At 38.3% G+C, this 22391-nt stretch overlaps 1 protein-coding gene across 2 annotated transcripts; it reads right to left on the reverse strand.

Moving 5' to 3' along the window:
- Positions 1-1003: 1003 nt before the first annotated feature.
- LOC311093178 (C-type lectin domain family 4 member K-like) lies at positions 1004-19911 on the reverse strand. Of its 2 annotated transcripts, XM_084130357.1 has the most exons (8): positions 19657-19911; positions 16703-16804; positions 11561-11608; positions 11375-11437; positions 11036-11098; positions 10736-10893; positions 10448-10560; positions 1004-1876 (listed from the first exon to the last, which is right to left on the reverse strand). In XM_084130357.1, exons 1-8 carry the CDS (start codon positions 19730-19732, stop codon positions 1693-1695), a joined length of 807 nt encoding a protein of 268 aa, XP_083986483.1. In that variant the 5' UTR covers positions 19733-19911; the 3' UTR covers positions 1004-1692. The 2 variants fall into 2 exon arrangements, with proteins under 2 accessions (XP_083986483.1, XP_083986484.1); XM_084130358.1 differs by lacking the exon at positions 11561-11608 and having other exon boundaries at positions 1069-1876; positions 19657-19909.
- Between the last annotated feature and the right edge of the window lie 2480 nt (positions 19912-22391).

Genomic DNA, 22391 nt, shown 5'->3' on the forward strand with positions numbered 1-22391 from the left:
AATGTTTCTTATGCCTTGATGCTGTTTGTTAGTTATTGTTTTTGCCACAACACTGTAAAAAACAGAAGTGAAAATATTTTGTAGTTTTGCCACACAACCTTCACCTGTAGCATTGTGGCTTAAAAAAGGCAACAGTAAAATGGCACTGTTTAAATTCAGGCATGAGATGAAGGCAAATGAAGGGGTTATCAGTGATTAATTGAAAGTGCTGCCAAGTTAAAATACCTGTGTAATCTATTGTGTGACGAGCGTCCTCAGAGGAATCAGCGTCGCCCTGGCAACAGACACGAAACACCTGCACGTCCTTACCGCGGGCTGATCGGTCACAGCTGCACCTCATCAGCCCACAGCCACAAAAGTGGCACACGCTGAGCAGACAGACAGACTCTGGTCTCGAGCTGAATGAATCGCTGGACAGTCTGGACTAACCTTTCTCTCTGTTCTCCCCAGAAAGCAGCGAGTGACCGACAGCCCACCACTTTGGAGCACGTTTGGACACCCACTTTCGTTTGGACTGAACACTGTAGAGCAGGGATGGGCAACTTCGGTCCTGGAGGGCCACTGTCCTACAGAGTTTAGCTCCAACCCTGAAAAAATCACCTGCCTGTAATTTTCTAGTAATCCTGAGGACCTTGATTAGCTTGTTCAGGTGTGTTTGATTAGGGTTGAAGCTAAACTCTGTAGGACAGTGGCCCTCCAGGACCGAAGTTGCCCATCCCTGCTGTAGAGCACTTGGAGCACCAGCCATCACACACCGGCTCACCGACTTTCATCACCTTTAATTTGCTCACTGTAAATAAAATTCACCCTCCGGGGCCTTTTCACTAAGCCTGCCTTGTCGAGTGATTCTTCACCCTGTGACAATAACTAATGAGACGTTTAAATGTTCGTCCTACTTGTCGCTGAATATCTTTTATAATTTCCTAAAACAATTGGGTTGGGAGTTTTGGGAATGCTACACATTTAAGTGCTGTAGTTTTAAACATCATAAAATGTTTTTGTTCTAACTTTAAAGGTTTATTTCTTACAGTTATTTTAAGATGCATACTCAAAACAGATCTTGTCTATATATATAAATTTATTTATAGTCTACTTATAGCTAGCACATACAGTAGGAACGTCTCAGACGTGCATTGTCATCTGCTGACTACAGCACAGTTATAAAAAAACATTAAAAAAAACATCTCATCTTATAATGCTGTTACGCAGAAGTGTCATGCCCATTTGAACCAATTTTTCGAAAAGTTGTTTTAGGTAAAAAAAGTCGTTTGCCTAAATTTGACAGAAAACATATGCTTCGCTCCTGCTCTTACAAGCATTCAAATTACTACAAGATGGGATATAACTGCACTCAATATAAAAAGCTGCTTGTGCATTTACATTTGGCAAACGCTTTTATCCAAAGCAACATACATTGCATTCAACGTAATACCTTTTTTTTATCAGTTCATGCATTTGCTGGGAATCAAACCGATGACTTTTGTGTTGCTAGTGCCATGCTTTACTGTTTGAGCTACAGAAATGCAGATTTCTTGACAGTTTAGAGATTCTAGGTTTTAAAAATCCAGAAAAAACAAACAAAATGCATACATTTTACAGCATTTTAACTGAATAAGCAAACAAATCCAAAAGAAGACATGATGTTTTTCTTTTCTATACATGTGCATGAAACTAGACCTCTTTTATGACATATCACTGACGCAGGACTTTCTTTTCACAGATAAACTTATACAAAAAATTGCAGGAAACATCAAACCAACTGTAGTTGTAAAAACTTATTTGTAGTTGTGTCACAACAGCACAGTTCTCTCCATTGGCGTCCTTTACTCTCCAGTTATCAGGTTCACTTTTCTCTGAGACCCTCTGGAACCAAAACCTTCAATAGCAGAAACAAGTGGTCAGGGTTAAAATCATATTCTTCCTTTTGATGATATTTTAATGAAAACCTAGTTTATGTAAAACTTTTCTCAAACTTTTTGGGGCCAGGGACCCTTTAGGGTAGAAAATGTACAAGGACCCCCCTCAGTTAAAAAGTAATGAACACAATATGCTTGTTTTATTGGTCCAAATGGTCCCCATTTGTAAATATGCACTTTTCAGTAACAGCATTTTCTGGAAAATTAGTTGCACCCAAGTAGTCACATTATAGGTCAAGCACAAGTTGTTGAGAGAAAAAAAAGAAAAATGCATAAATCGGATCGGTGTATCAGTTGCATTTTATTATTACATTAAAAAATAATGTTAATTACTGTTAAATAAAATGTTTACAAACATTATAATCATGTATTTTATTTCCCCTCACTCGACAACAAATCCTTTTCAATTTAACGTAATTCAGAACAAAACAAGAATGAAAAATATAAATAGCCTGTAAAATAAATAGTGTCATTACACTAATTAATTAATAGTAATTACAAACCGCATTAATTTTACTATTATTTAAAACGAAACCGAAACTGCCGTTGGGCTCCTCTCTCATTCGGCACAAATCCAAATGTTTCCATATTTGCATGTATTTGGATGCTAAACTATTAGTTAGCTTTGTACTTCACTTGTGTCCCAATATCCACGTAAAATGTTCATTCTATGTTTGGATGACCTCATTTTAGTTTGAGGATGGATGAATGGCCTGTGAAATACAGCTACAAAAATGCTAGAACTGATATGTTGTTTGTTTGTGTGAGGTGCTGGCGTGAACACTTAATTTTTAAAAAAAAACTTATAGTAGCTGAAACAACTCCATCATTTATGGTCATACATATAAGAGTAAGACATTCAAAACTGTGTTCTATTTTTGTGTACATTCAAAAAAATCCAAAAAATAAAAAACGTTTGCTTTCATAAAATAAAGAAATTATTAACTTTCTGCCGTTTCGTTCTCTGGGAACTTCTTTCTGGAGCATGTCACAAAAATGAACCAAAACACAGCAAATACTTGTTGCACAGACATGATAAATATGTCTATAAAAACCTTTAAATGTATACCTTTTTATTTATTTGATATTAAATGCATTATATAAGTCACTTTAGAACAGTGGTTCTCAACCTGCTACCCTTCAATAATGCAAATACAGCCCACGATATACCGACTACATTTAAAAAATAAATTCCAGTTTTACTTTTTTTTTTACTTTTTTTTTGTTTATTAAATTAAAATGGTTTAAACAAATACTGTATAAGTTTGAACTATAATGTTTTTTGTCACATGAAATAATTTTGATTATCATAAATTATTTTCAGACATGTAGACCTACTATGTACTGATGCTACGCAGTTAATGAACACTTACAAGCACATGCTTTGGCAGAATTTCAAGGAACACATTGCAAACAATAAGAGTCGTAGCATTAGCAGCGAAGGAGAATAGGGGAGAGCTGGGCACAACCTAACATTTTGGTTTTCCCACTAAACATTGGACGTCGGATAGACGTGCAGATCATGTCTATATTGGGTCCGTCGGTCCATGACCAATTCTGGACATCTATTCGACATCCAAACTAGGTCCACTATTTGGACGTCCAACGTCCCCAGAAGTTTCCCCGGGTATCCACTAGATGTCCTCCTTCCCCCACGGTGTCATTCACAGGAACTACCTTTCCCACAATTCCAGTCTGTGTTATTGCACCCAGGTGTTTGTAATCTGTTTACCCAGCTGTCTCTCGTTGTCATCTCGTCTGTTCATGTATTTAAAGCCCTGTTTGTTCCATGTTCTGTGTGTATTGTTGTTAATGTCACACCGTGTCTGTTTCCTGTGTTCCCTACCTGAGCCTGTTTATTGTTTTTGTACTGCCTGACTGGATATTGAACCCTGCCTGTTTTTGACCACGACTTTGGATTACCCTTTAATAAACCTCACTCTACTGCACTTTGGATCCATCTCGCTCTCTACCTTGTGCGGAACCGTGACAGAACCATACACCATGTATGGATCCAGCAGTACGGGGTTTCGTATCCTTCCCCCTACCACTGAGAAGGAGAGGAGGGGAAGACTCCAAAATGTAATGGCCCTACGCCAGCAGGGTCAGACAGTGAGTTGTTTGTCTCAAACCTTTTGGACTTTATCGAGAGGCATGAACTATAATGATGCAACCCTGAAGGACCTTTTTAATCATTGCCTGGATGACCCGTTGCCGCAATGGGAGATGAAGGGGCTGGAGATCCTTGACTTTTGGGGGTTTACTACGTATCTACACCATCGTAGCCAATGGGATACACCAGCCCAGAGAATGCATCGCCGCTGCCCAGCCCAGAGAATGCATCGCCGCTGCCCAGCCCAGAGCTCCATCCGCCATTAATTCCGTCCAGACCTGAACCTGCACCTCACCATCGAAGACGGCGGAGGAGGAAGACCTCCAGCCTCCCCAATGACCCGGAGGCCGTCCCCGAGCAGCCCGCCGTTGTCCCGGAGGCCGTCCCCGAGCAGCCCGCCGTCGTCCCGGAGGCCGTCCCCGAGCTGCTCGTCCTGCCGGCCCCGCCCACGCCTGCCGAGCCTGTGTCTTCGGACAAGATGGCCGCCGCCGAGCCTGTTCACGTCACGCCTGCCGAGCCTGTGTCTTCGGACAAGATGGCCGCCGCCGAGCCTGTTCACGTCAAGCCTGCCGAGCCTGTGTCTTCGGACAAGATGGCCGCCGCCGAGCCTGTTCACGTCACGCCTGCCGAGCCTGTGTCTTCGGACAAGAAGGCCGCCGCCGAGCCTGTTCACGTCACGCCTGCCGAGCCTGTGTCCTCTGACAAGATGGCCGCCGTCGAGCCTGTGTCTGTTCCTGAGCCTGAGCCGGTGGTGTCTGTTCCTGAGCCTGAGCCGGTGGCGTCTGTTCCTGAGCCCTCAGTGACCGCGACACTGGCCATCATGGCCACAGCCATGTGGTGTGTGTGGGCTACGCACACACTTAGGCCGGTGGTGTCTGTTCCTGGGCCTGAGCCGGTGGTGCCAGTTCCAGTGCCTGAGCCGGTGGTGCCAGTTCCAGTGCCTGAGCCGGTGGTGCCAGTTCCAGTGCCTGAGCCGGTGGTGCCAGTTCCAGTGCCTGAGCCGGTGGTGTCTGTTCCAGTTCCTGCGCCGTGGCCGCCCGAGGGGTCTTCACCGCCGTGGCCGCCCGAGGGAAGGTCTCCGCCCTGGCCGCCCGAGGGAAAGTCTCCGCCCCGGCCACCGGATGGACTGTTCGCTTTGCCCCGGCCGCCCGATGGACTGTTTGTTTCGCCCCGGCCACCGGATGGACTGTTTGCTTCGCCCTGTTCCCCCGATGTACTGTCTGTGTCACCCTGGCCCCCTTTGAGTCTGTTACCCCCTGTTTCTGTTTCCCTTCATGGACCTGGCCCCTCGTCCCTCCCCCTGATCCTCCACCGTGCCACCTCCCTCCTGAACTCTTGTTTTGTTCCGTGTCCTGTCTTGGAGTGTCTGGGAGCCACTCCGTAGAGGGGGGGTTATGTCACAGTGTCTGGTTGTGTTTCCCTGGGTATCCACTAGATGTCCTCCTTCCCCCACGGTGTCGTTCATAGGAACTACCTTTCCCACAATTCCAGTCTGTGTTATTGCACCCAGGTGTTTGTAATCTGTTTACCCAGCTGTCTCTCGTTGTCATCTCGTCTGTTCATGTATTTAAAGCCCTGTTTGTTCCATGTTCTGTGTGTATCGTTGTTAATGTCACACCGTGTCTGTTTCCTGTGTTCCCTACCTGAGCCTGTTTATTGTTTTTGTACTGCCTGACTGGATATTGAACCCTGCCTGTTTTTGACCACGACTTTGGATTACCCTTTAATAAACCTCACTCTACTGCACTTTGGATCCATCTCGCTCTCTTCCTTGTGCGGAACCGTGACACTATTTGGACGTCCAACCATGACCCAACTTGGATGTCATATGGACGTTCAACATTGGACCTTTGAACTGGGTAATTTTTTTGGACGTCTATGACAGGTGCAGGAAATTTACATGACTATTACTTTTTTTTTAACGCAATAAAAAAGAGTTTGTCATGTCATTTTGCTGTGTACTGAACCTATTCGCTCCATCCACGTTTCATGCCAAATCTCTATTTCCTTGTTTAAAATGTACTGCAAGATGCAGTTTCTTTCCAAACCGCTATAAGCACCACCCTCTCACCCTCAAATCACTCGCGCGTATTGCGCCAGACGCTCAATTCGCCTCATTCGCTCGTCCGCGCCGCGCTAAACGCCTCATTCGCGCATTATCAACATGATTAATACATATTCGAATAGGCCTATAGATTATTTATAGTTATTTAAGATCATTTTCCAAAAACTCCATTTGATCGTCTCAGCATCAGGTGATAACTGGAGACGCATACAAAGGTACTGAGATACTGTAGCTTAACCCTTTAAGACCGACGCTCCCGTTTGCATGTGTCTGTTTAAGAGCCTATAGAAACTGAAACCAAATCGCTAGCTCAATAACTCTTTTTGCATATAAAACCAGAGATGTAACATGTTCAGATGAAGCCTCCAACATGCTCCTGTTGCGTTGTTTTCACCCTCTAATGAGTCTGTACAAATTGCGTAATATGCGTTTACAAAAAAAAAAACACACAAAAATGCATTGCACGTCTTTGCACACATGTTCTGTAGATCTGCAATTGATAGTTACATCCATAGATATCATATAAAGGCTAGATGTCTCATCCGCGCTGCTGGCCAATGGAGCTCGACATCCGCACACGGCGGCCATCTAACCACAGGGTGCTCGCTCACTCATAACATGGTGCATGTACTTTTAAATAACCATAACTTGCTCAATTTTCTACCGATTTTCAAACGGTTTGGTTTGTTATAAACGTCAGAGATGTAGCTATTATACTGCATACATATGAATAATTATGTTCAAAATGTTTAAGCGTTCATAATTATAGCCACGTTAATAACGTTTGTAAGAAACCAAACCGTTTGTAAATCCGTCCAGATTTCAGCGAGATAAGAGGATTTGTGTGCGTGCTGCTCACTCACCTTAATTCACAGAGCCCTGTGGTAGGATGGCCGCCGGTGATGCCGGAAGTGACTCCGCCTTAAGACATCTAGGGTGTTTCTCAATATGCGTTCTTCAGCGATCTTGCGTCCTTGTGTTCTCGTTTTACGTCATCATTAACCGTCGAAGTTCAGACCCAATTCTCAAGAACGTAAGTACAGAGGACGCATGAAAGAACCCGGATGTGTTCTTGATACCGAGGATGCATCGAATGCAGACTTGAGCTAGTACTCGCCTGGTGTCCCAGAAGTCATTGCGGCCGGTTCCGAGTTCGTTCTTCCAAGGAAGCTTGGCAAGACCGGTCTCCACGAGAACACAAGTCCGTTCTCTGCGTTCTTGGAATTGAGAAACAGCCCTAGCCTTTATATGATATCTATGGTTACATCTTCCGATGCTCATTGACGTATCACGTTCTGTGCACTATGACCCCAAAGGTTGTCACATGTTGTGACGTCACAAGCTGCGTCATTTGACCATGCGTTTGACTCCCATTTGCTGTACTAGTATGTATTTCTTTTCGTTATTGTCTTTTTATCATTGCTTCATTTTATCATTTATTTCTCCTTTACACACTCACAAATACACTTTTACAAATGCAAGCACATTCACGCACACACACGCGCGCGCACGTAACATAGTCTAAACGAAAGTACACGGACGCAGATTTTTGGCAATACTAATTGCGTCCGATGAAGATGAACTCTCCGTCTGCTCATCGGCTCCAGATTCCGTTTCAAGGACGAAACCGACTTTCTTGAAGGAATAGATCCGTCCCAGGAAGAAAGCCAGGTGTGCAGCCAAAGAAAGAAATGACGTGCAGTGCATTTTTGTGTTTTTTTGTTTTTCTTTTGTTTTTGTAAACGCATATTACGCAATTTGTACAGACTCAAATGAGTGTATCTTAGAAACTAATTTATGTAAACAGTTCAAATAAATTCTGTATAGTTTTAAATTGTTTTATCAGGAAGAAAGCCAGGTATGTAGCCAAAGAAAGAAATGATGTGCAATGCATTTTTGTGTTTTTTGTTTGTTTGTTTGTTTTTCTTTTGTATTTGTAAACGCATATTACGCAATTTGTACAGACCTATAAATGAGTGTATCTTAGAAACTAATTTATGTAAACAGTTCAAATCAATTCTGTATAGTTTAAAATCGTTTTATGCACGTTTTTCACATTGACAAGTTTGAGGTTGGCATTTATCAAATTTCTGTATTGAATAAAATATGTAGAAAAAAAATATGATTTTTTTGTTTTCCTTTTGTTTATTGCACTTTTGAGATATTTATCTAGTTACTATTGATTTATTACAAATATAGCCTTCAAATTGGGAGAGTAAGGATTATTTTGATGTATGGCATATGAAAATGCTCAAAAGAATGACAGCACAGCATGTAAAAATACAAAGATATACTCTGGCAGAACTGTTCTATGGTAGGTCATAAAGGGTTAAACAGTAGAGCGTTGGCGCTTGTAACGCTAAGATCACAAGTTCGATTCCCAGGGAAAGCAAGAATAGGGTGTGTGTGTGTGTGTGTGTGTGTGTGTGCCCTCTCATGAGGAGAAGCCTAATAAAGCCGCTGTTTTGATTGAGTGCACTGAGCGCGATTATTGTTTGGAAAAGACGCACAGTATCTAATAACACACACGATCCACAGCAAGCCGACCCCGTCTCCTTCCTTCTTCCCACAAACAAACTTTTGTGGACGGACGTCAACATTAGACGAGCGTTTAGACGTCGGAAAAAGACGTCATCTGGCGTCACAGTCTGCACCTTCAAGGGGAGCAAAATTGGACGTGCAAAAACGACGTAGAAAATACGTCGTTTCGACGTGTCTATGCGCAGTGGGTTGGCTCAATTATGTTGATGTTGTGGATGTCAAGTTGGTTAATGACGATGAGATTAAACAACTGAAAGACAAAATTGATGAGCTGGAAAATAATTCCCGCCACCAGAATTTACGTCTTGTCGGATTTCCAGAGGGAGTGGAATGTAGAAACCCAGTGGAGATTCTAAAAGATTCCTCCAGTGGAGGAATGGCTGCCTAAAATCCTGGGGAAGAATGGTGATGTCTACGAAATTGAAAGAGCTCATTGTACACTGCAGCGGTGACTGGCAGAAAATGGCAAACCGCAGGCTATCTGAGTTCGTCTACTCCGGTATCAGGACACAGTCAAAATCCTCAACACGGCTAGAGAAAAGGGCAAGCTCACCTATAGCAACTCCACCATAATGATATTCCGTGACGTCATCAACTTTGTTCAGAAAACGGCAAGAATTCAGCGCACTCAAAAGACAACTTCGCCATAACAATATCATTTAGGTTATGTTTTTAATCCTGTGACACTGAACATCCAGCTACCAGAGAGACGTTTCTAGAGATCTTTTAGTTCCAAAACTCAGCAGAGACTTCGATGGCATCATCCTCATCTGGTTGTGTTTTAAGATACCAGCAGATAACATAACCAAAGATGACTTATAATGGACTCTATAGGGTGATCACCCAAAGGCAGCACAATAGAGTAATACTGTATATGGGTGAGTTTCTGGTTGAGCATTAATGATACAATTTTGTTCCCTTTCAGTCGGTCACATTATATGTAACGTCGACATCACAGACGTTTTTATCTCGCTAAATTGGCGTGAGAGATTTTCATCTTGTGCTCCACCCCACAGCGCAGGTATAAATAAGGAAGCAGATGCAATGCACATTTGCTTTTTGCCGAGGAGCCGAGTCAGTGACTTGGCCGCCCAGCGGGTACAGGAATAGTGGCGGCGGGATGTTACGTCTCCATTACCTCCTAAAGTCTTACCAAACTTTCTCCATATAGATCAGACTGGATTTATTAAAAATAGGTCATCTTTTGACAACATAAAGAGGTTTATGAATATCATATTATTTGATAAACAAGTAGACTCCCCGGTGATTGCACTTTCTCTAGATGCAGAAAAAGCTATGAGTAGAATGGCTTTCCTTGTTGGCAGTTCTGCGAAAATGAATTTTGGTCCAAAATTTCTTGACATGATTCATATATGTTATATGAAAATCCATCTGCAGCTCTCCAAACTAATTCCAATTTGTCTTCACAATTTACTTTATCAAGAGGAACCAGGCAGGGGTGTCCTTGGCCTCCGCTACTTTTTGCATCGGCAGTGAAACCCCTGGACATTGCAATACGGACACGAGTCAATTCTCGGTCTAAAAATAGGAGGCTAAGAACGTATATCATTATATGCTGATGATGTACAGTAATATATCTTATTAATCCTGAATTAGAAATGGTTGTTAGAAAATATTAACTTTTATAGTGAACCACTTTTGTACACTGTATCTGGAAAAACAATAAATACATTGATCACATACATACATACATACAAAAATATATCATTATTGCAAATATTTTAATGTTCTTTCCTGTAGTAGAACAGTGTGTTACATTGATTAACAAACAATTGCAGACAGTGTTCTTACTGTACTCCAGTTTCAGTGAGAGTTTGGTTATTCACCCAAACCCAGCGTCCTTCAGTTTGCAGATCATTGAGACCAATCCAGTATTCGTCTTTAATTTCAGAGTTCAGAAACATCTAATAGAGAAAATGTACATAATTCACAATTGTATGTACAAAAACTATTGTAATTGTATGTACAAAAACTAAAAATTCAGTGGTGAGATGTGATTTTGTAATAAAACATTTTTGTATATTGTAAGTTACCTGTTTATTTGGTGCAAAATCACATTGTGTAGTATAGTTGTCTTACCTGTTCTGATTGGGTGGTTATGGTCACCAGATCGGCTCCTTTTGAAACACAGAAAGCACGACTGCTTGACCAGGTGAGTTTTTCAGAGCTGAAGAAATACAACTTTCCACCCCAATCTCTCAACTTCATGTCACTGCTCAAAGACTGAGCTGTGAATGCTGAAATAATAATAAAAACAAAAACATATGAAAATTATACATTTTTCAGATCATAAAAATGTTGAATTTAATCAAAGTTTGGCTTAATGTGCAGAAATATTCAAACACTTTGTGTCAAGTGTCTAGAAGAGAAATAGCTCACCTTTGTAAAAGAACAGTTGCTCTCTAACTCTGGTGTAGTTGTCTATGAGCTCTCTCACCATGACTGTTACAGAAAGTTATGAATAACATAAAATAAAAATAATTTAAAAAACCTGACAAAATCATTAAGTAGTAATTTCTCTTTAAAAAACGGTTAATGAAATCTTATAGGCTTACTGAGCTTTGAATGCTGAAATAATAATAAAAACAAAAACATATGAAAATTATACATTCTTCAGACCATAAAAATCTCGAAGTTAATCAAAGTTTGGTTTAATGCAGAAATATTCAAACACTTTGTCTAAGCCTGTGTCAAGTGTCTAGAAGAGAAATAGCTCACCTTTGTAAAAGAACAGTTGCTCTTTAACTCTGGTGTAGTTTTCTGTGAGCTCTCTCACCATGACTGATACAGAAAGTTATGAATAACATAAAAAATAAAAAACAGACAAAATCATGTAATTTCTCTTTACAAACGGTTAATGAAATGTTGTAGGCCTATTGGGTGCATTAAATATATTTGACTCACTTGTGCTGTTGGTCTCCTGGGCAGACACTCGCAATAAAACATTGACATCTGATTAGAGAAAAACAATTGCAGATGTATTTTATTTATTTATATGTATAGTTCAGAAACCCCTGTTTTTAGCAAAACTGTAGGCTGTTAAGTGAACTGCAGCCAGCAACTCCATGATTTCCAGTGGTGAGAAGCAGCAGTTAAGAAATCATTGTGGATGATTATAGCAATGTGGATATGTTTGCAATAAAAAAAGTGATTAATACATGAAAATTCTTACATATAGCCCCTTTAAAGGAACACTCCAATAGGGCTTATTCACCTTCTTTCCTACATTTAGATAGGTGGGTGTCACATGCCTGTCCTGTCTTGTGCTGCACATGGGTGTTTTGTTATTTTGGGCCATGTGCTCGTGTCTATTGTCTAGCCCCTCCCATCTTGTTATCTGATTATTGGTTAATTTGTCCCACCTGTCTGTCTCGTTACCCTCCTTTGTTTGTTCCCCTATTTAGCCTCCTTGTGTTTGTAGTCTTGTGCTGGTTCGTTGTCCGAGTTTCTCGTTCCTGGAGTTTCCTGAGTTTTTGTTTTGTACCTTGTCTGCATGTCACTAATAAATTTCCTCTGCATTTGTATCCTCGTCTCACGTTAACTGTTTCGTGACAGGTGGGCAAATGCATTTTTGTCTCAGTGCATGGATTGTTTTAGTTTGACAGGGTCGGCGTGAGCTTAGTTTAGCTTAATTAATGGAATCCTTTGTTGCCAGCTAGCATGTCCTGAATAAAAGTGATAAAAAAACAAAAATAAAAAAACCCCCCACCTAATTACTTCTAATTAAGAAGTAACAGTAAAAGCAAAGTAACAGCAAAAACGTCCTTCTTGCAAAGGAACGATTCGAGCGCCGTCTTCTGTTCCTCTTTTAGATAAAAAGCCAAGTCTAACTCATTCATTGTAGCGGCCAAAGCCATTTCAAATAACTGGTGTCCATTCATAGCCATCTCGCAATGTTTACTGATGACTTCAACGCAGGGGGTCAATCCAGCATCCAGGAAGCGTACCACCCCAGAGGGCCGCCATTGGCTAACAAGCCATCACCTGCTGTTAGCATTCCATTGACTCCCATTCATTTTGGCGTCACTTTGACAGCGAATAACTTTACATATGAGGCGTTTAAAGACTCTATTTGTCCATTGTTTATTTCTGAAGAAACACAACAATGTATAAAAGGCTCCATTACCTTGTATCTTACGTTAGGGCCCCGTAGAAGCAGTTTTTGTAAAAATAGGCTAACGATTGTGTCATAACCATGCTACTCTCTGGAAATTATCGTATAGACACGAGGACAAGCTCACAGTCAATCGGGGGGATGTGTAGGCATAAAGTCCGATAAAGTCAAGGGAGAAGCCCATAAAGAGTCATAAAGTTGCTCCTGCTCCTAACTCAAGGACAGCTCCTCACGCTCTCCGTCTCTGCAAGATTCGGAAGGGAATGATTCAGATTTCTCTTGGCACAGCTACTAGAAGACTTACAACTGTCAGACAGGTTGCTCAGGTCACGTCTACATCATCAAGCTCAGTTTGAGTCTGTGCAGTACGCTCAGCCACCAGCTAGTGAGTGCTTCTAATTTGCTTCACTTTTCTCCGTTGAAATCTATGGGGTCGCTGTGTCCTTTTCTTTTACTGTCTATGCTTCAATGTCGCACCTCTGGCCCGCCTATATCAGATAACCCGATGTGATTGGTGCAGCTCGGCTACAAGGGCATAATATCATTACTCAATGCCAGATTAACTCGCTGAGTAAAATTCAGATTGTGAGAACTCTAGATTTCCAGGGTAGGTTGAAGCCGGTTGAAGCTCTTAATTTTGAGCTCTCAAAGTCCATGGGTGGGGGAAATCTCGCCCAGGGTGCCAAAAAGGCTAGAAACGGCCGTGAGTATAAAAGTAGGATCTGTAGAGCTTGTCGTAGACAAGACCAGACAATGAAGTGAAGGGAATGACCGGTCAATCATCTTGTCAAAGAGAAAATCCTCCACATTTCATTTCCTACCAGTAGCACGCTGATCTGCAGTCGTGGGTCTTTCATGCGGAGACTCTCCTCATATTTGGAGATGAAATATAACATGGATAACATTAAATATATATATATATATATATATATATTTTTTTTAGCAGGTTAAAATTTGATTAGTCACTCAAACCTTTATCTAAACCTCTCACAGTCGGTCGTGCATATCCGCCATGTTTTGCAGTTTTTTTTAACACTTTTTACTTGTGTTTGTAGTTCCTTCTCCAAAGCGCAATTGGGTTGTAGGCAATAGCCTTTAGAATAGTAGACCATCCGGGGACTTGGCAAATGCCACCCTAAAAGAAAGGGTAACACTTTATATTACGACCCGCAAACAACTGCGTAAGTAAACCGAAATTACGGTGTACGTTTCTGTAATTATAGTGTACTTCCGTGTAGGTATAACGGAACAATGTGTTAAGTTTTGGGTAATAAAGGGGTAACAAGCAGATATAAAACCTGCAAAGAATTTCGTAAGTAAACCGAAATTACGGTGTACGTTTCTGTAATTATAGTGTACTTCCGTGTAGGTATAAGGGAACAATAATTAAGTTTTGGGTAATAAAGGGGTAACAAGCAGATATACAACCTGCAAAGAACTTCGTAAGTAAACCGAAATTACTGTGTACGTTTCTGTAATTATAGTGTACCTCCGTGTAGGTATAAGGGAACAATATGTTAAGTTTTGGGTACTAAAGGGGTACAACCAGATATACAAGCAAATTATTTATAATGTAATTATTTTAAAACTAACAGGTACCTATTCTGTTAATATATTCCAGGCAAAAATTGTATGTCTGTTGTATATTAAAGTTTTTATCACATTTCTGGCAAAATATGTTTTATAAATATGCAATGTAGTTACAGGGTAATTTTGACATCTGTGGGTTGTAAATTAAACTTATATATATATGGCTGCATGTAAGCACAGTATGATAAAAATTTAATTTATTGGCTTTTCTTACTAAACTACTTAACGTTAAGCCAAAAAAAAAAGTTTCTGCTATGATTTTAATTTAGAACGTACCATGTAGTAATTAGTATTTACCTTATCACATTGTATTGCAATGACACTTAAATGTCAGGGCAAATATACTGTGTAATTAAAACTTTTTTTTTTTTTTTAATAAGAGTACCTTTCTCTGTAATTACTGTGCAAATAGTGTTGTTTCGTATTGTTACATAGTAAGTAGTGTTTGTTACCCCCTTGTTCTGTGTAGTTACAGGGTAAGTGTAACTCCTGCGGGCTGTAAATTAAAGTGGCGCTTGTTACCCCCTTGTTCTGTGTAGTTACAGGGTAAATAGAACATTAAACCAGTATGCTGAAACAGACAAACCTAGCTTTACCATTAGCATTATCAACAAATTTCTAAATTAGTACTTGTTCTGCATAACAGTAGCACAGGTAAACCAAAAACATTTATTAAAACAAGTTTAACAATAAACAATCACAATGTTGAAATGACATCAACACTGTACAAACTGTAAACAGAACAGAAATAATCTTGAAATCACACTGTACAAAGTGTATAAATAACAATAATCGCCAACAGTTGAACAGAGAAAACAAACAATTGGTTTAAACAAATTGCACACAAAAAAAAAATCAATGCCGAAACTTATTTTTTATAGGTAGCAGCTTATTTTCTTTTTTCATGTCCTCAATTTTCTTCCGAAGTTGGGCGCAATGATCATTTTCACATTTAGCGCCATGTTGTTTAAACAGCAAATGCATTTGCGCCCAATTTTGCGCCCATGGGTGTTCTGGTCTGAAAATGAGGTGTGTTCAGGCACATTGTTGGCGTGTTGCTATTTTGAGGCAACTAAAATAGACTACGCCATTGACCAATTAAAACCTGCTCTAAAGTCTAAAGTCAATGGCGAAATATTGTTTTTGTTATTTAATGAGCGCATTAGTAGCCTAATACGGGACCATACGGGAAGACAATGCGCGTTTGCTTATCACACATGGATGCGCAGCAGCACACAACACTTTTTATAATATGAAAAATTAAAGGATTAAAATGTAAAAGATTATTATTGAGTCTCTTGGACATAAATGAGGACCGATTACGAGACAAAGCACAAGAACATATTTTGCCAGAAATGTGATAAATACTTTTATATACAACAGACGTACAATTTTTGCCTGGAATATATTAACAGAATAGGTACCTGTTAGTTTTAAAATAATTAGGCTACATTATAAATAATTTGCTTGTATATCTGGTTGTACCCCTTTATTACCCAAAACTTAACATATTGTTCCCTTATACCTACACGGAGGTACACTATAATTACAGAAACGTACACCGTAATTTCGGTTTACTTAAGTTCTTTGCAGGTTGTATATCTGCTTGTTACCCCTTTATTACCCAAAACTTAATTATTGTTCCCTTATACCTACACGGAAGTACACTATAATTACAGAAACGTACACCGTAATTTCGGTTTACTTACGCAGTTGTTTGCGGGTCGTAATATAAAGTGTTACCAAAGAAAGCCTTTTGCCACCCCTGCTGCCACCCCAGTTGGCAGCAACGGATTAAAAGTTATGGCCAATTTAACTGTGATTAAATTCAGTATATATACGTCTGACATATATTGCCACCCCTCAAAAAAATGAGGATGGATAGTATGGACATTGAGACACAGGGATATATTCCACAGGGAATATTGGGAATTAGCGTATAACAAATGCCTGCAGAGGGCGCCAGCGGCCTGGTGATTGTTGTTACACTTTACAGCAAGATCAAATACTTGTTTCTCATGGCCAAACAATATTTAATTCAAGTTCATCTATACGATTGTGACAGTCCCTGTTTTTAACTTTCTGGTACTTGAGAGCTCTCTCTCAGAGTCTGATGCAGAAGATAAAACAAATCATAGGTTGTTTTAGTGTAGTGTATAAAAGCCTGCTGGTGCCTCTGGGTAATTTTTTTAGCAGCTTTATATCTGTCAAGTGTAAACAATTGCAACCCACAGGAAATTAATCAGTAAGCTGTACCATAACTCTTGTATAAGTGTATAACTGCCTTAAATGTGGCTGTTTTCATCAGAGCAAAGCTCAAATATAGCAAGAATTATACTCACACATGATCCCCAGAACACACAGACCTCCAAGAGCCAAAACAAGAGAGACACCGAGGACGATCAGAAGAACTTTAGTCCGCTTTGAGGAAGTAACTTGATTCCCTGTGATTAGAAATCAAATGTGATGATTTCAATAGTACAACAGTGATTATTTTATTAAATATTTAATTGGCAGAATAGTTTGGCTTGAAAACATTCACAGATCCTTTTAACATTAAAACATTTTTTTTTATTTTTCTGTATTTATAAAAGGCTGAATAATCAATCTTTATATATATATATATATATATATATATTTTTTTTTTTTTTTTTTTTTTTTTTTTTTCATCTACTTGTCATGTGATGGGCTCCGTACAAATTGTTGAAGTAATTAAAAAGATTTATGCATTATACCAATAGAGCATAAATATATCTATAGTAAAATAAATATATGCAAAAAAAACAAAAAAACAACAACATATACCGGTAGTTGCTTTATACTGAGAATGAGAAAGCAGTGTGTGATAGGAACTAAACACAAACAGAACTATGTAGGAAGTTACAAAAACCTCAGACTCAGTGATCTCAATGTATTAATGTCTTTTGAATGTTCAACTTGATGGGGACACATCTTAACGTTATATTGTTTTGTGCGGTGGCTACGGAGAATGCGCTGTCTGCGAGCCTTTTCTTTTTGTTTATTGTTTTGTGTGTGTGTGTGTGTCTGTGTGCATGCATTATCTCACCCCTTCATCTGTGTTCTGCATTTGTGGCTGATTTGTGTGTGTGTGTGTGTGTGTGTGTGTGTGTGTGTGAGTGAGCATGTCTGTTCTACATTGCATTTTGTAGTCTATCTGTGCAAAAAAAATCAGATTCATGCTGCATTTACTGATTTATTTTTTTGACAAATGAAAAATAAATAACATTTTTTTTTTTTTTTACTTTTTACTTACTCCCATTCTTTTTCAATGTGGGGTCATTTTGACCCCAGACACCAAGAGTGTGACATACTGACATACTTTATGTATAAAGTATACTAATATCAATCAGTACTTGTAGTAAACTTGTAAGTGTACTATTTCAATACTTCAATAGGCTACTAATACTTGGGACTAAATTGGCCCACTTTTAGTATATAAAAGTATACGTTAAGTGTACTATAAGTGTAAGAGTAGTAAACTACTTATTTATACTTAAATACAAGTAGTACATTTTTTAGTTTATGAAAGTAGGCTGCACACTGAAATGTACTCTCAGTAAACTACTAGTTTAGTAGTTTATACTGCAAGTATAGTTGTAAGTTTTCCTTAAGTGAACATAACATTATAGTTTACTATTTATATATTATTTTTGCACTTGCAGTATACTACTATGTTCAAATGTAGATATTATTTTTATACTTGAAAAATACCTTTAACTGTACATGGTTCCTTTTTTATCAACACTTGAATGTCGTTAAGTTTCACAAAGAAAGGTAACATTTTAAACAAAAAAAGTTGAGAAAATCTCGTTTTTGTCAAAGACTACACCTTTATCAGATTCATAACGATGATCAAACACAGATGGAGTAGATCGAGTCCAAAGCTTCACAGTCGTTTTCTCTTCATGGGTTCGACATTTCATTTGGTAATTAAGCAGTTTTGATTTACACGCTGTTTAATGTTTGATGATCACGTTATTTTACATTTGCGTGAGCAATCTTCACTTGTTTCAGCTTCTTCTTCTCCTGTGTTCTGTGTTTTAGCCCTACCATAGGCTGTAACAGTGAAAACATGGATAGCTGGAAACCAGCTATAAATATAACCAGTTAAAACCAGACCATTCTCAGTAGTAACTTGAGTATTACTTGTAGAGCAAATCTAAATTCGCCGGAAGTTTGTCTGGGTTTTCCCAGGCTAGGGGAAAAGTAGAATTTGAGTAAATTCCCATAGCCTACACTACCAGTGGACTAGCCTAGACAAAAATCCAGATACGCAGAATTAGAAATATATCTGTTTTATATTAATATTCTTATCAATATTTTGAAACAATGTAGCCTAAGTTTCATAAGACTGTATATGTAAAACTATGTAAAGAAAGTATATTTAATAGGCTACTCGATCAAAAGAGTTAACACAACTACAAGCCAAGTATACTTTGAATACTTAATTATTCTTGTAAGTATAAAAAGATTGAGTACAAGTATAGGCCAAATATACTTGGACTTTTCTCTCAGTATAAGTCAAGTACACTTAAGTGTAATTTTAAGTATATTTCTGAGAAGTACATAAAGTATATTTTTGAGAAGTATATAAAATATAGACTGAAAGTATACTTTCTTATTTTTAGTTTAAAATAAGTATATGAAGAGTTCAGATGCAAAAGCTTCTAAGTGCCATCTGAAAATTTCTTCTAGAATGATAATTTTTATAAAGCTTGTATATGAAAGTCAAGTAATTTCACTTAAATGACAATTAATAGGTAATTTGCATTGCCATTTAAGTGAAATTATTGGACTTAAATATACAAGCTTAATAAAAATGATCATTCTAGAAGAAAATTTCAGAGGGCCACTTAGAGGCTTTTCCATCTGAACTCTTCATATAGAACACTTGAATAACGTTCTTTTTCGTAAGAGTACCTTCAGAACAATCTATAAGCTGTTTTTGTGTGTTTGTATAGATAGATAATGTAGAAAAAGTGACAAAATCTTATGCTCAGATTAAGGGAACCATGTTATTTTAACTAAGGAATAGTCGATTGGGATCATATTGACTACACACACAATATGAGGGTTAAATGACAGAGTTGACAGCTTTTGATTTCCAGGGAACACATGAATAATACCTTGAATGTAATGTAAGCTGCTTTGGACAAAAGCATCTGCCAAATGTGTAATTGTTGAATGAACATTTAAAAAACTTACACGGTAACTGCAGTGCTAAAATCTTAGAAATAGAAATTCTAATGAATACTGATGATATTCCCAGCCTTACCTTTGTATTGAGAGCGTTTTTCATCTGAAGAAACTGTTGTAAGTTTGAAATCAGTATTTTCATAGACTGAATCCATTTCATGTGCCTGACAGAAGACGTGTCCGCTGAGACTTGAGTGCTGCTGAGTTTGTTCAGAATAAGGAAGTCACATAAAATATCATTCACATTTATACAGACAGGAAATAATGAAGTAATGAGTCTGAAGAACACATCTAGCAACTAATATTTAGACAGCAAAAACGTTTGTATTAGTTTTTATCTCCTGCTTTAACTTAATAACAATTTTTAGAGTGCAACTTGACTATACTTACCGACTGACTATACAGTATACTTACTTTTTGACTATAGGTCTTGGCACCTAATTAGCTGGAAGAGTGCATTGATTTGAATAATTAAAGGATTAAAAGGGATTCAAGATAATAAAGAAAAAGAAATAAGAATGGTAGAAAGTCCAATTGTAGTTATGAAGTAGCTTGAGTAACTTTTATGTTTTTATTTTTATTTTTGAAAACTTACTTAATGCGTCAGTATGTTATTTTAGCCTTCAAAAATAATTTTAAAATGCATTTTTAAAATAGATTTTAAAATAGATTTAATAATACTGAAAAATTATAATAATACTGAAGTGCACAAATACTAAAAATTGTCACTGAAGACAACATAAAAAGTTATGGGTAAACATACAACACTTATGGTTCAGAGCAGAGAATTATACTATTTAAGGTCAACATAAAAACAGCTCACAAGAAATAGCTGAAGTCACACTTCTTCTAAGAGTAACTAATCCATAAACATAATCAACTGAACTTCCTATAACTCTCAACTTCTCTGCATTTAACTTCTGCTTTATCTTATAATCTAGTTTATACTTGGCATTATGTACTGCAAATAATTGCAAAAATTCTTGCCTATCTCTCTCTCTCTCTCTCTCTCTCTCTCTCTCTCTCAAAAATATGCTACATTAATGGAAGTAAAAATGGTTTCATTTTTCATGTCGACCTAATATTTACAGTAATGTTTAGCATATTTTTTTTTTCAGCTTGGAAAAATATCAATGGTCGCAAAGAATTCCCTTAAGTGTCTCAAAAAATGTAGCCTGGCTAACGTCAGACCTCTTTTGGTGTGTTCAAGTCATCTCCTATAGATCGTATTTACGAGTTGAACGCACTTGATGCATACTTTGTACAGGTAAGCAGATGAACACAGAACAAATTATTTTTAACATAATAATATTGTTTGTCTTCTCCCCTTTACAGTATTGTTTGCCATCTAACGTTAGTCCTGATCACAGAGTTTAGCTCCAAACCCTATTAAGCAGACCTGAGCAGCTGATCCAGGATCACCAGAAACTCTGCAGAACTTTGGTCTGGACACCAGTGATGTAAGTTCAGAACATATTGCAGGAGATCTCAACATTGTCTCTCAAGGTCCACTTACATGCAGAGGTTTACTCCAACCTAGTCCAGCACACCTGAACAAGCTAATCAAGGTGCTAAACTCTGGGTGCACATCACTCAGGTCTCTAGCTCAGTAGTCAGTGTTAAGGGCCGTCTTTATCACAAAATCCTTACAGTGCACTGAAACATTCGCTCCTTAAAAACTCACTATGTTATCGGAAGTTCTGAAGCTCAAAACTTTATCACACGAGACAGTTCGCTACAAAATGACATGTGATAGCTGATTTTAAAACACAAACCAATATTACAGTATATGTCAGCATAAACATACGTCGCTAGACAGGTAATGTCTAATCAAGCAAACATTCACAATTTATCTATGACTGAAATCTTGCACAAATATGTAGAGGGAAAACTCAAGAAAACTCCAAATACTTCACATTTTGGACAACCATTGTTTTTTTACATTTACATTTTGGTTATTGTTTTCTTTCTCACTTTAGATGCTGGAGAAAAAACAGCCAGGCTAAAGCATTCAAAGTGGAAACTTCTGTCGTGACTCAATAATCCAGGATTGGGATGGTGGAAGGAGCAGATCAGAGATCAGGAAGAGATCTACTAAGACTTTCGTTCATCTTTGAAACACAAATGTAGATCTTTTTAATGAAATCTGAGAGCTTTCTGTCCCTCCATTTCACAGTTTATGCAACTACAACTTTCAAGGTAGTAAAGACATTATAACAATAATCAATATGACTCCAGTGGTTTAACCTCAACTTTATGAAGTGAATGCTTTGTGTGTGCAAAAAAAACCCATTGCATCTTTATTCACAAAATATACATCTCTGACACGTGTTCATGGAGCACCACGATTCATCAGTGTTGTGTTGGCAAGAGAGTTGGCCATCTCATGCGTCTGAGATACATCATTTGTGAATAAAGACGTAATTGTTTGCGCACACAAGGCATCTGTTAAAAATATCTTCATTTGTGTTCTCCACAAAAGTCTTATGGGTTTGAAACGACATGAGGGTAAGTAATTAATGACAGAATTTACATTTTTGTGTGAACTACCCCTTTACTGTTTTCTAATTTGGTTATAATTTGTCATTGTTCTGTTTTATAAACATTTTCAATATTTTTAAGATTTATTGTTTTGAAAAAATGTTTATACAGAAAAGAAAAATTTGATATGTCACAGTAAAAACTTTGACATTGTTTAAAAAAAATTATGTTTCGAATAAATGCCGCTCTTTTGAAAGTTCTATTCAAAGAATACTGAAAACTGTATCGTAGTTTCAACAAAAATATGAAGCCGTACAACTGATAGTAATCAAT

The sequence above is a fragment of the Abramis brama genome (assembly GCF_963993115.1).
Source record: "Abramis brama genome assembly, chromosome: 12".
NCBI lineage: Eukaryota > Metazoa > Chordata > Actinopteri > Cypriniformes > Leuciscidae > Abramis > Abramis brama.

Bases quoted from the DNA above. Each gene is read 5' to 3' on its own strand.
- LOC311093178 (XM_084130357.1), bottom strand. From the start codon at position 19,732: ATGGATTCAGTCTATGAAAATACTGATTTCAAACTTACAACAGTTTCT. The intron at 11,099-11,374 runs GTGAGCTATTTC...TTTCTGTAACAG, and splicing joins GCAACTGTTCTTTTACAAAG to TCATGGTGAGAGAGCTCATA. The intron at 10,561-10,735 runs GTAAGACAACTA...TTTCTCTATTAG, and splicing joins TAACCACCCAATCAGAACAG to ATGTTTCTGAACTCTGAAAT.